Source organism: Coregonus clupeaformis, unplaced genomic scaffold (assembly GCF_020615455.1).
Source record: "Coregonus clupeaformis isolate EN_2021a unplaced genomic scaffold, ASM2061545v1 scaf0083, whole genome shotgun sequence".
Taxonomy (NCBI): domain Eukaryota; kingdom Metazoa; phylum Chordata; class Actinopteri; order Salmoniformes; family Salmonidae; genus Coregonus; species Coregonus clupeaformis.
In genome coordinates, this window is record NW_025533538.1 from 298,782 (window position 1) to 313,306 (window position 14,525).

Here is a 14,525-nt window from a genome sequence, read left to right on the forward strand (position 1 = left end):
TAGAATGAGGTACAGATGGGTGGTCATCCTGATGCATCAGAGTGTGTGTGTGTGTGTGTGTGTGTGTGTGTGTCTGTGTCTGTGTCTGTGCATGTGTATGCGTTAATGCATTCAGATTGTTTCACAGATTAATTTGTTGATGGATGAGGGGTCCTATTGCAAGCCTGTAAAGATGGCAGCTCTCCATAGAGATGTACTGGAGAGCTCCTCTCCTATCTTTGCAATGGCAGCTTCTGTCCATGCTTGAACAGGCTTTGGGCCAAGTGTGCCTTCTATCCAACTCTATGCAGCGATGGCCTTAATCGGCACATCTGGGCAGTTTTCCATTGAGACCCCCAAAAAAACTCCAATGTGATTGGGATAAGACCCAAAACTGGGGGATGAATTGTGCTGTTCCTGAGTCTGAGGAAGCTCTATACAGAGGCCAATATTTCCTGTGAGATGAAGAGCGCTGTAAAAATATTAATGGTGCTGATGATGATGATGATGATGATGATGATGTTTCTGATAATCATAACTGCAGCGCTAACGATGCCAATACTGCACTACAAAGGCACATTTCTTATACTCCATTATATATTCTGATCAACTGGCTTGTTTTTGTGTCAGGAAACTAAATACCACAATAATCACATAATATACCTGGCCATTACAACAGATCAAAGATTTTGACCAAATTCGTAGTTGCTGCGTTTTGCCTATCTGCCTATTAGCATAATTAATGTCATTCCGGTAATGCATTCAAACACCGAGATGTCGCTCGGGATGCGTCACACACACACACACACATACACGTCAAGACTGGCCTCTTTAAAAATAGACTTGCAGTAATTTCTTACATTGTGAAGATAAACAGTATTGTACTTCCATTCTAAATACAGGTTCATTAACAGCAATAACATGGTGAAGATTCTAGATACAGATCCTAGATGAACGTGGAAGATACAGATTCTAGATTCATGTGGAAGATTCAGTTTCTAAATGGATGTGGAAAATTCTAGATACAGATTCTAGATTCATGTGGAACATCCTGGATTCAGGGATATCCTGTAAGATAAGGTCTGATGTGTTCCAGTGTGTGTATCACAGGAGGTTGGTGGCACCTTAATTGGGGAGGACGGGCTCGTGGTAATGGCTGAAGCGAAATTAGTGGAATGGTATCAAAAACATCAAACACATGGTTTCCACGTGTTTGAGGCCATTCCATTTGCTCCGTTCCAGCCTCCTCTCAGCAGCCTCCACGGGTGTGTATGTAGGCTTAAGATAAAGCTAGCTGGCCTGGGTTAGTCTAGGGTACTGTAGGTAGATATATATTGGCCTGCTGTGCTGTGTGTTATTAAAGATAGCCCAGGCTGCCTCAGGGAAAGTGACAGGATTCTGTGCTTCACCGCTCACTCTGCTTCACTGCAAGACTATGGTCATGGAGGCAGCTAGCTAGTAGCTCCTGTAACAGGAGGCTATGGCCATGGATGTAGGTAGCTAGAATGTAACTACTGTAAGAGGCTATGGCCATGGATGTAGCTAGCTAGTAACTACTGTAGCAGGCTATGGCCATGGAAGAAGCTAGCTAGTAGCTACTGTAAGAGGCTATGGACATGGAAGTAGGTAGTGCACCCATGCCCAGGACGGAGAGGCTATCCTGGGCCAGGATCTATCAGGAGGGGGCCTGACAGCCTGGAGCTCCAGGGCAATTCTCCACGGCTGGACATATGGGGCCATCACTCCAGACCGGACAGCTGAACTGGATCCAACTGGATCCAACCGGATCAGACTGGTTCAAATGAGATTTGGGATAGGGGGGAAGTGGTTGGAAAGGGGACACTGGAGGGTGTGAGAGGTATGTGTGTCCCAAATAACACCATATTACCTGTATAGTGCACTACTTTTGACCAGGGCCCATAGGACTCTGGTAAAACAAAATGGGAATAGGGTGCTATTTGTGATGCAACCATAGTAGAATGGAGTACAGATGGGTGGTGGTCCTGATATGTCGACTGAGTTGTGACTATCTATCACTCAACCCAACCACTGCAGTGTTGGTTTAATGGAATGTATCAGTGTGTGTGCATGTGTATGTGTGTGTGTGTGCGTGCGTGTGTGCGCGCCCACGTGTTTTAATGTAATGTATAATAATGCATTAATGTTGGCTCACAGATTAATTTGTTGATAGATGAGTGGTCCTATAGCAAGCCTGTAAAGATACCAGCTCTCCATAGAAATGTACTAGAGAGCTCCTCTCCTTGCAATGCTTGAACAGGCTTTGGACCAAGTGTGCACTCTATCCAACTCTATGCAGTGGTGGGCGGCCTTAACCAGATCTGGGCAGTTTTTGATTGAGACCCCAAAACAACCATGCAATGTGACTGGGATGAGACTCAAAACTGGGGGATGAATTGTGCTGTTTCTGAGCCTGAGGAAGCTCTCTATGAAGAGGCCAATACTCCCTGTGAGATGAAGAGGCTGTACAACAATAGTAACAGTGCTGCTGCTGATGATGATGGTGATGATGAAGTTGCTGATAATCATAACTGCAGCTCTAATGATGCCAATAGCTCTTCTGCATATTAGCATAATTCATGTCATTCCGGTAATGCACTGAAACACTGAGAGGTCACTTGTGATGCGTCACACACACACACACACACACACACACACACACACACACACACACACACACACGTCAAGACTGGCCTGCTTAAAAATAAACTTGCAGTAATTTCTTACATTGTGAAGATAAGCAGATTCTAGATACAGATTCTAGGTGCATGTGGAAGATTCTAGATTCAAATTCTAGATTCATGTGGAACATTCTGGATTCAGAGATATCCTGTAAGATAAGCTCAGATGTGTTCCAGTGTGTGTATGAAAGCCTATGGTAAAGCTAGCTTGCCTTGGTTAGTCTAGTGTACTGCAGGTAGAGATACAGTGCATTCGGAAAGTATTCAGACCCTTTGACTTGTCCCACATTTTGTTACGTTACAGCCTTATTCTTAAATGGCTTAAATTGTTTTTTTACCCCCTCATCAATCTACACACAATACCCCATGATGACAAAACAAAAACAGGTTTTTATACATTTTTGCAAATTTATAAAATAAAATAAATAAAATATTACATTTACATAGGTATTCAGACCCTTTACTCAGTATTTTGTTGAAGCACCTTTGGCAGCGATAACAGTCTGGAGTCTTCTTGGGTACGACGCTACAAGCTTGGCACACCTGTATTTGGGGAGTTTCTCCCATTCTTCTCTGCAGATCCTCTCAAGCTCTGTCAGGTTAGATGGGGCGCGTCGATGCACAGCTTTTTTCAGCTCTCTCCAGAGATCTGGTTCAAGTCCAGGCTCTGGGTGGGCCACTCAAGGACATTCAGAGACTTGTTCCGAAGCCACTCCTGCGTTGTCTTGGCTGTGTGCTTAGGGTCATTGTCCTGTTGGAAGGTGAACCTTCGTCCCAGTCTGAGGTCCTGAGCACTCTGGAGCATGCTTCTACATCTGCATTGCTGTTTGGGGTTTTAGGCTGGGTTTCTGTATAGCACTTTGTGACATCTGTTGATGTAAAAAGGGCTTTATAAATACATTTGATTGATTGATTCATCAAGGATCGCTCTGTACTTTGCTCCGTTCATCTTTCCCTCGATCCTGACTAGTCTCCCAGTCCCTGCCGCTGAAAAGCATCCCCATAGCATGATGCTGCCAGTACCATGCTTCACCGTAGGGATGGTGCCAGGTTTCCTCCAGACGTGACGCTTGGCATTCAGGCCAAAGAGTGCAATCTAGGTTTCATCAGACCAGAGAATCTTGTTTCTAATGGTCTGAGAGTCTTTAGGTGCCTTTTGGCAAACTGCAAGCAGGCTGTCATGTGCCTTTTACTGAGGAGTGCCTTCCGTCTGGCCACTCAAACATAAAGGCCTGATTTGTGGAGTGCTGCAGAGATGGTTGTCCTTCTAGAAGGTTCTCCCATCTCCACAGAGGAACTCTGGAGCTCTGTGAGAGGGACCATAGGGTTCTTGGTCACCTCCCTGACCAAGGTCCTTCTACCCCGATTGTTCTGATTGGCCGGGGGGACAGCTCTAGGTATAGTCTTGGTGGTTCCAAACTTCTAACATTTAAGAATGATGGAGGTCACTGTATTCTTGGGGACCTTCAATGCTGCAGACATTTTTTGGTACCCTTCCCCAGATCTGTGCCTTGACACAATCCTGTCTCCGAGCTCTACGGACAATTCCTTCGACCTAATGGCTTGGATTTTGCTCTGACATGCACTGTCAACTGTGGGATCTTATATAGACAGGTGTGTGCCTTTCCAAATCATGTCCAATCAATTGAATTTACCACAGGTGGACTCCAATCAAGTTGTAGAAACATCTCAAGGATGATCAATGGAAACAGGATGCACCTGAGCTCAGTTTCGAGTCTTATAGCAAAGGGTCTGAATAATTATGTAAATAAGGAATTTCTGTTTTTTGTTTTTTTATTTGCAAACATTTCTAAAAACCTGTTTCCACTTTGTCATTATGGGGTATTGTGTGTAGATTGATGAGCAAAATAAAATATTGAATCCATTTTAGAATAAGGCTGTAACATAACAAAATGTGGAAAAAGTCAAGGGGTCTGAATACTTTCTGAATAGAGTGCCTTCAGAAAGTATTCATACCCCTTGACTTATTGCACATTTTGTTGTGTTACAGCCTGAATTCAAAATTGATTAAATATATATTTTTTCTCACCCATCTACACACAATACCCCATAATGACAAAGTGCAACATGTTTTTAGACATTATTGCAAATGTATTGAAAATCAAATACAAAATATCTAATGTACATAAGTATTCACACCCCTGAGTCAATACATGGTAGAATCACCTTTGGCAGCGATTACAGCTGTGAGTCTTTCTGGGTAAGTCTCTAAGAGTTTTGATGTGTTGTGTTGGATTTGCCCCAAACATGACGCTTTGTATTCAGGACATAAAGTTCATGTCTTTGCAACTTTTTTTTGCAGTTTTACTTTAGTGCCTTATTGCAAACAGGATACATGTTTTGGAATATTTTTATTCTGTACAAACTTCCTTCTTGTCATTTAGGTTAGCATTGTGGAGTAACTGAAATGTTGTTAATCCATCCATCAGTTTTCTCCTATCACAGAGGTTAAACTCTGTAACTGTTTAAAAGTCACCATTGGCCTCATGGTTATATCCCTGAGCGGTTTCCTTCCTCTCCAGAAACTGAGTTAGGAAGGACACCTGTATTTTTGTAGTGACTGGGTGTATTGATACATCATCCAAAGGGTAATTAGTAACTTCACCATACTCAAAGAGATATTCAATGTCTGCTTTTTAAATGTTTTATCTACTAATAGGTGCCGTTCTTTGCAAGGCATTGGAAAACCTCCCTGGTGTTTCTGGTTGAATCTGTGTTTGAAATTCACTGCTCGACTGAAGGACTTTACAGATAATTGTATGTGTCGGGTACAGAGATGAGGTAGTCATTCAAAAATAATGTTAAACACTACTAATGCACACAGAGTGAGTCCATGCAACTTATTATGTGATTTGTTAAGCACATTTTTACTTCTTAGGCTTGCCATAAGAAATGGGTCCAATACTTATTGATTCAAGACATTTCAGCTTTTAATTTTAAAAAATGTCTAAAAGTATAATTCCACTTTGACATTATGGGGTATTGTGTGTAGGCCAGTGACAGAAAATCTCAATTTAATCAATTTTACATTAAGGCTGTAACACAATAAAATGTGGAAAAAGTCAAGGGGTGTGAATATTTTCTGAAGGCCACTTTATAGTCCTGCTGTGCTGTGTGTTATTAAAGATATTCCAGGCTGCCTCAGGGAAAGTGACAGGATTCTGTGCTTCACTGCTCACTCTGCTTCACTGCAAGACTATGGTCTTGGAGATACAGTGGGGAAAAAATGTATTTAGTCAGCCACCAATTGTGCAAGTTCTCCCACTTAAAAAGATGAGAGAGGCCTGTAATTTTCATCATAGGTACATGTCAACTATGACAGACAAAATGAGGAAAAAAAATCCAGAAAATCACATTGTAGGATTTTTAATGAATTTATTTGCAAATGATGGTGGAAAATAAGTATTTGGTCAATAACACAAGTTTCTCAATACTTTGTTATATACCCTTTGTTGGCAATGACACAGGTCAAACGTTTTCTGTAAGTCTTCACAAGGTTTTCACACACTGTTGCTGGTATTTTGGCCCATTCCTCCATGCAGATCTCCCCTAGAGCAGTGATGTTTTGGGGCTGTCGCTGGGCAACACGGACTTTCAACTCCCTCCAAAGATTTTCTATGGGGTTGAGATCTGGAGACTGGCTAGGCCACTCCAGGACCTTGAAATGCTTCTTACGAAGCCACTCCTTCGTTGCCCGGGCGGTGTGTTTGGGATCATTGTCATGCTGAAAGACGCTGCCACGTTTCATCTTCAATGCCCTTGCTGATGGAAGGAGGTTTTCACTCAAAATCTCACGATACATGGCCCCATTCATTCTTTCCTTTACACGGATCAGTCGTCCTGGTCCCTTTGCAGAAAAACAGCCCCAAAGCATGATGTTTCCACCCCCATGCTTCACAGTAGGTATGGTGTTCTTTGGATGCAACTCAGCATTCTTTGTCCTCCAAACACGACGAGTTGAGTTTTTACCAAAAAGTTATATTTTGGTTTCATCTGACCATATGGCATTCTCCCAATCCTCTTCTGGATCATCCAAATGCACTCTAGCAAACTTCAGACGGGCCTGGACATGTACTGGCTTAAGCAGGGGGACACGTCTGGCACTGCAGGATTTGAGTCCCTGGCGGCGTACTGTGTTACTGATGGTAGGCTTTGTTACTTTGGTCCCAGCTCTCTGCAGGTCATTCACTAGGTGCCCCCGTGTGGTTCTGGGATTTTTGCTCACCGTTCTTGTGATCATTTTGACCCCACGGGGTGAGATCTTGCGTGGAGCCCCAGATCGAGGGAGATTATCAGTGGTCTTGTATGTCTTCCATTTCCTAATAATTGCTCCCACAGTTGATTTCTTCAAACCAAGCTGCTTACCTATTGCAGATGCAGTCTTCCCAGCCTGGTGCAGGTCTACAATTTATTTTTCTGGTGTCCTTTGACAGCTCTTTGGTCTTGGCCATAGTGGAGTTTGGAGTGTGACTGTTTGAGGTTGTGGGCAGGTGTCTTTTATACTGATAACAAGTTCAAACAGGTGCCATTAATACAGGTAACGAGTGGAGGACAGAGGAGCCTCTTAAAGAAGAAGTTAGAGGTCTGTGAGAGCCAGAAATCTTGCTTGTTTGTAGGTGACCAAATACTTATTTTCCACCATAATTTGCAAATAAATTCATTAAAAATCCTACAATGTGATTTTCTGGAATTTTTTTCCTCAATTTGTCTATCATAGTTGACGTGTACCTATGATGAAAATTACAGGCCTCTCTCATCTTTTTAAGTGGGAGAACTTGCACAATTGGTGGCTGACTAAATACTTTTTTCCCCCACTTTTTTCCCCTGGTAGCCTAGCTACTGTAACAGGCCATGGCCATGGTTGTAGCTAGCTAGTAGCTACTGTAACAGGCTATGGCCATGGTTGTAGCTAGCTAGTTGTTACTGTAACAGGCTATAGCCATGGAAGTAGCTAGCTAGTAACTACTGTAACAGGCTATGGCCACGCACGTAGATAGCTAGAAGCTACTGTAACAAGCTATGGCCATGGATGTACTGTAGGTAGCTAGTAGCTCCTATTGAAGGCTAGAAGGCTAGGACTAGGAAACCTATGAAGGTAGCTAGCTGGCTATAAGGCTAAGGCTAAAGATAGCTACTGTATAAGGCTAGGGCGATCAACATATCTAGCAGGCTAAGGCTAAACTTAGCAACTGTAGCAGGATGGGGCCATGGATGCAGTGCCTTCGGAAAGTATTCTGACCCCTTGACTTTTTTCCACATTTTGTTTTGTTACAGCCTTATTCTAAAATGGTTTCAATTTACAACATCCTCAGCAATCTACACATTATGCCCCATGATGACAAAGCGAAAACAGGTTTTTAGAACATTTTGCAAATGTATTAAAAATAAAAAACAAAAATACCTTAAGTATTCAGACCCTTTGCTATGAGACTTGAAATTGAGCTCAGGTGCATCCTGTTTGCATTGATCATCCTTGAGATGTTTCTACAAATTGATTGGAGTCTACCTGTGGTAAATTCTATTGATTTGACATGATTTGGAAAGGTACACACGTCTATATAAGGTCCCACAGTTGACAGTGCATGTCAGAGCAAAAACTAAGCCATGAGGTCAAAGGAATTGTCCGTAGAGCCAGAGCCCGGACTTGAACCCGATCGAACATCTCTGGAGAGAGGAATGGGAGAAACTCCCCAAAAACAGGTGTGCCAAGCTTGTAGCGTCCTACCCAAGAAGGCTCAAGGCTGTAATCGCTGCCAAAGGTGCTTCAACAAAGTACTGAGTAAAGGGTCTGAATACTTACGTAAATGTGATATTTCAGTTTTGTATTTTTAATACATTTGCAATAATTTCTAAAAACCTGTTTTTGCTTTGTCATTATGGAGTATTGTGTGTTGATTGATGAGGGAAAACAACAATTTAATAAATTTTAGAATAAGGCTGTAATGTAACAAAATGTGGAAAAAGTCAAAGGGTCTGAATACTTTCCGAATGCCCTGTATCCAGTGGCTAGCTGGCTATAAGGCTAAAGTTGAAGAAAGTGGAGACGTCATAGAATGTCAAAGAGTAACATTGCTGGAGACCCCTTGACGTTTTGGGGACACTGTCGGGATTGCTAGCAAAGAGATTTGTGGTGGCTAATTAATGGTAAATAAGTTAATTGTCTCACAGTTAGCCAAGATGCTTAGCTAGTCGGATAAAATTGTTAGCTAGCGTAGTAGCGTTGCCGTGTCAATAACGACCTGTCTACAAAAATGACGAGGCGTCTCCAGTTTTGTTTATATTTTACCATTGTAAAGCGCATCCATGCGTAACCACTTTCTATTCGTATTGTAGCAGGCTATCACCGCCTCATTGCAAGGCAATAGAGATAGCTGCTGTGGACCTGTAGAGGATCTGTGTAGTTAGTATATCGCATGGGAGAAAGGATGAATGATCTACTGTGGTAAGCTGACAGGGAGAGAAAGAGAAAGAGAGAGCGAGTGGAAGAGTGTCTGACGTCACAGTGTAGTCAAAGGACTCTGTCAGACTTCAACCCACACACACAGGTTCACGCACAGACACACTGTATTGGAACATGAATGAACACCCACGTCAAACCACCAACGTAACCCATCAATCGATGCTGTGGCATGTGTCATTTTCACACTGTGGGGGTCAGCTCTGAATGGGCGAGATTGGCCAACAAATGTTTAACATTTTAGTCATTTAGCAAACGCTCTTATCCAGAGCAACTTACAGTAGTGAGTACATACATTTTTGTACTTTTTCGTACTGGTCACCTGTGGTAATTGAACCCTCAACCCTGGCATTGCAAGAGCCATGCTCTACCAACTGAGCCACACGGGACACGCACACACGCACGCACGCACGCACGCACGCACGCACGCACGCACACACACACACACACACACACACACACACACACACACACACACACACACACACACACACACACACACACACACACACACACACACACACACACACACACACACACACACACACACACACACACACACACACACACACACACACACACACACACACACACAGTGTCTCATTATCAATAATACACCACCATTTCACCAGACCAGCCATCGTATCACTCTGTCTGACACACACAGACACCCCACTGGGCACAGACGCCAGTTCAACGTCTAGTTTTGATTTACATTTGGTTGAGTTGTCAACTAACCATGAATTCAACGTGAAATCAACAACAAACGTCATCATCTCATTGGATTTAGGTTAAAAGTTCAGTGAAAAACAATACGAAATGCCCTTACGTTGATTCCTTTTTTGCAAATCCAATCCATTTTTCACGTTGATTCACATTGATTTTCTTTGGTTGAAGTGATGTGGAAACAGCATTGATTCAAACTGTTTTTTGCACGGTGGGACGGGTGTCACATTAGTATTGAAATGGCTTTGACCCCAGAGACAGATAACAACATAAGGAGGTCAACCCCTGGTCCCCGACCACCTGGGTTTTATCCCAACCACATACACACACACACACCACAGGAGGTTGGTGGCACCTTAATTGGGGAGGATGGGCTCATGGTAATGGCTGGAGCGGAATCAGTGGAATGGTAGCAAATACATCAAACACATGGTTTCCACGTGTTTGATGCCATTCCATTTGCTTTGTTTCAGCCATTATTATGAGCTGTCCTCCCTTCAGCACCCTCCACTGATACACACACACACACACACACACACACACACACTCACACACATCCTAAGCAACAATTGTATTATATTAAGGAAAATCTGGAACTCTATCAGGGAAGGATTACATAAAGAATGGCAAGTCCAATACAACTTCAATTTTAGACCATGGGCTGCTGGCAGGCTGGCTGTGGCATATTAGGGCTGTGTCCCAAATTGCACCCTATTCCATATTTAGTATACCACTTTTGACCAGGGCCCATAGGGCACTATGTGGGAAATAGGGTGCCATTTGGGATGCAACCTATGAGTGGCTGAATGTTACAGTTACTGTGTGTGACGTCTGTGAGAGAGAAGAATGGCCTTCTGGGATTGAAACTGCCCCCGGGCAACTGGGTCAAAGTTAGACGTTGGTCTCTCTCTCTCCCTTTCTCTCGCTCTCCCTTTCTCTCTCTCTCTCTGTCTCTCTCCCCCCTCCTCCTCTTTTCTCCCCTCCCTCCCTCCCTCCCTCCCTCCCTCCCTCCCTCCCTCTCTCTCGCTCTCTCTCTCTCTCTCTCTCCCTTTCTCTCTCTCTCTCTCCCTTTCTCTCTCTCTCTCTCTCTCGCTCACGGCCTCAGAGACAGCCAATTACATAATGACATAACAGGTCACTCAACACGTGCCGACATGGTATTCCCTGTTGTGTTCCCTGAAGATCGATAAAGTTTGAAAAGAAATCATACACAATAGTCTAAAATATGAATGTGGACAACAGGCAGCATTAGAAACATATGAAATCAACCTAAGCCTCTATACTGGGACATGATGCCAATGTGCACAGAAAGTGGGGAAAGTGTGTGTGTGTGTGTGTGTCTGTGTGTGTGTGTGTGTGTGTGTGTGTGTGTGTGTGTGTGTGTCTGTGTGTGTGTGTGTGTGTGTCAGTGAAGAGCAGCTAGGCTGTCTGTGAACAGGGTGTTTGATTAGCAATGTTCTACATCAGACACAATCACAGGAGAACAGTACTGAGTCTGACTTTCATGTGCGCGCACACACAGAGACACACACACACACACACACACACATACACACACAGACGCACACACACAGACACACACACACAGACAGAGACACACATGCACACACACACACACAGACACACACACACACACACAGAGACACACACACACACACACAGCTACACAGCCCTCTACTGTGATGAGTAAAAGGCCAATCTACATGTAAACAACGCAGCAACCAGATTAGGCCCTTGCAGGGCAGGCTGATCTCTGAACACACTCCACAGGACACACACACACGTACACACACAGCACAGGGGAGGATGTGATGTCACAGTCACAGGATATACACTGAGGACCAGGAAGGAATCAGATCTCCTCACTTCTCCTCTCATGGACTTAAAAACATTGGTTTAGGATAAGCATGGGTTGGACTATGCCTGCATCCCAAATGGCACCCTATTTCCTTACAGTGCACTACTTTTGACCAGCTCCCTATATGGGCCCTGGTCAAAAGTAAGAAATGAGTGCACTATATAAGGAAAAGGGTGCCATTTGATACACAGCGCAGAGGCTAGAGAGGAGAGGGGTCTAGACCAGACTAGGGGCATACCTTTCAAAATACACCGGTAACCTGATGCCAAGGCTGCTTCACAAATGGCACCCTATTCTTTACATAGTGTACTACTTTTGACCAGAGCCCTATGGGCCCCGAAAAGTACAGATGCAGGATCTTAATTTGATCACCCTTTTGTTGCTGAGAAATGCAAACCTGTAGTGTATTTGAGTTTTAAAAAGGCTTCTAAAGTTTGCCATTTCCTCTTTGAAATTTCAGACTTGATTTGCCCTAACGAAAAATGTATCAACATATAATCCACATACTAATTCACATTTCCTGTTGCTGCAGCATTATTTTCCTGCTGTAGCAATCTGGCTCAAATTAAGATTGTACACCTGAATGCCCTATAAAGGGAATAGGGTGCCATTTGGGTTGTAGCTTAAATCTGTACCTAAATACAGAAGAGGCCTTTACTGATCCAGGGTCAACCATACACCTGATCCTAGACCAAGCCTTACTCTCCAAGCAACCCAGGTATGCTTGAAACTGATCCTACATCAGACAGGCATTGCCTTCCACACAGTGCAGGTAAGCTTCAATCTGAAGAGGCCTACCTATTACTTATCCAGTGTTTTGGGGTGGACCGACCGTACTGATCCTAGAACAGGCCTTAACACAACTGCAGAGACAGTTGCAGAGACAGGTCACCACAACTATGGCCTAGACCAGGCCTTAGCTTACCTTCCAGGCAGCAGATAGTAAGCTGTTAACTGATCCAGTGCTTCTGGGTGGACCGTACTGATCCTAGACCAGGCCTTAAGCCTTAAGACAACTGCAGAGACAAACGAGGCCTACAGGTACCTACAGGAACTGATTCTAGACCAGGCCTTAGCTTCCTAGCTACACTGTTTGAAGATGCCTACAATTACTGGCCCAGTGTTTACAGGAACTGATCCTAGACCAGGCCTCAACCTCTTGATCTTACCTTCCAGGCAGCAGGTCCTCCACAGGCCGGAGTGCGTCATCACCTCCTCGTTCTTCTTCACGGTCTCGTTCTCGTTGTTGCTCTTGGATTTGCACGTCCCTCGGGAGTACAGCCAGTAATCCGTCCCCACGGCGATGGTCATGAGGCTGAAGGCGGCGAACGCGCCGACCGTGGTCAGCAGCATCTGAACTCCGCGGTCAAACACGCCCATGTTGCCGCATTCCATGAAAGGGGAACCCCCTTTCCTCTTGACGAACAGGAAGTAAATGTTGGTCAGCTTGTGAGACCACGTGGTGGAGGCAGAGGCGGGAAATGGGCCCTGGTGGTGGGGGGGGTGGTTTCCACGGGCCCGAGGTGGGGGGGTGTCGGGGGGGGAGGCAGGGGAGCTCGGGGGGAATCGTATGGTTGGTTTTCGGGCGGGGGAACTGACACAGGTGAGAAATTAGGTGATGGAAGGAAGTTGGTGTGTGCCCTCTATTAACAAACAAACTAAGGACGATTGCAGCCTCTATGAACGAACATAATAGGCCAAGTAGCCTCTACGAACGAATGTGATAGGCCAGCCAAACAGCAGAGGCCTACTGGTTTGGAGTAGACCTACAGACCCTAACCAGAGTAGGTGGAAAGCTACCAACTACCTGCCGGAAACAGCTAGCCTACAAGTAGCATTGACATTTATCCTCTCTGTCCTCTCACTAGTGATGTCACACGTGTTACACCACTGGCAACTTCTATCTGTAAAGTGTGCGATATGGGGCATCTGTAGGGGAATGGTCCAGCACGGCACCCACTCACACACTCACACTCTCTCACACACTCACATACGTTCTCACACACACTCACACACAGGGAGTTCAGATTGAACGGCCAATGGGATTAGGAGGAGGATAGGGGTTAGGTCTAACAGTAGACCCTACTGATTTCCTTAACACCCTCTGATCCACAATCTAAAAAGGCTTCTGACCAATTAGAACAGGTCTACCGATAACCTACTGACAATTTTCTGACAATGTTATTCTAACCTGCCTGGTCAAATTCACATGGAATCATGGAGTCTTGTTAAGCATCTTGCCTGTCTGTCTTTATGTTTGGCCTATTCTATTCGGCAAAGACAGGAGAACAAGGAGAGAGAGAGAGAGAAAGAGAGAGAGAGAGATTGGGGACTTGAAGGTAGAGAGGGACACTGAGAGGAAATGAAACAACGAATTCAAATGAACGTCTTCAAATGGTGCCACAAAACCAACATAACTAAATACTCAGCAGGGGCAGATCAAATAAAATAAACAACAATAAGGGGAAACGAGAGAGACGAATCGAATCCAAGCCCCGAATCCAAATTAATAAATATAATCAAGTCACAACGCAAAACCCCAGCCCCCCAAAAAACGTAGTAGCTTCGTCGTGGAATAAAATAAATAAATAGAATCAACAAGATCAGCACCGCTATAGGTTTCCTTTTTCTTAAAATTCTGGTCCCCAGTTTCCATATGTAGGATCTAGAATGCGGAAGGTTTCCAACGAGAAATGAGCTGTGTTAGAAGGGGGAGAGGTACCGATGCAGAACCGTGGAGCTCTGTGGAGAGAGGGCGCATCCAACCATCCAAGCCGACCATTAC

The 14,525-nt window shown here is 44.3% G+C and overlaps 1 protein-coding gene across 1 annotated transcript in view; it reads right to left on the reverse strand.

The window, feature by feature from the left end:
• Window positions 1–13,273, reverse strand: part of LOC121555860 (voltage-dependent calcium channel gamma-2 subunit-like) — a 66,934-nt gene extending 53,661 nt beyond the window's left edge. Inside the window, exon 1 of the mRNA XM_041869709.2 lies at window positions 12,910–13,273. Within this exon, the coding sequence (XP_041725643.1) occupies window positions 12,910–13,135 (226 nt within the window). The 5' untranslated portion in view covers window positions 13,136–13,273. The remainder of the gene's footprint in view (window positions 1–12,909) is intronic.
• Between the last annotated feature and the right edge of the window lie 1,252 nt (window positions 13,274–14,525).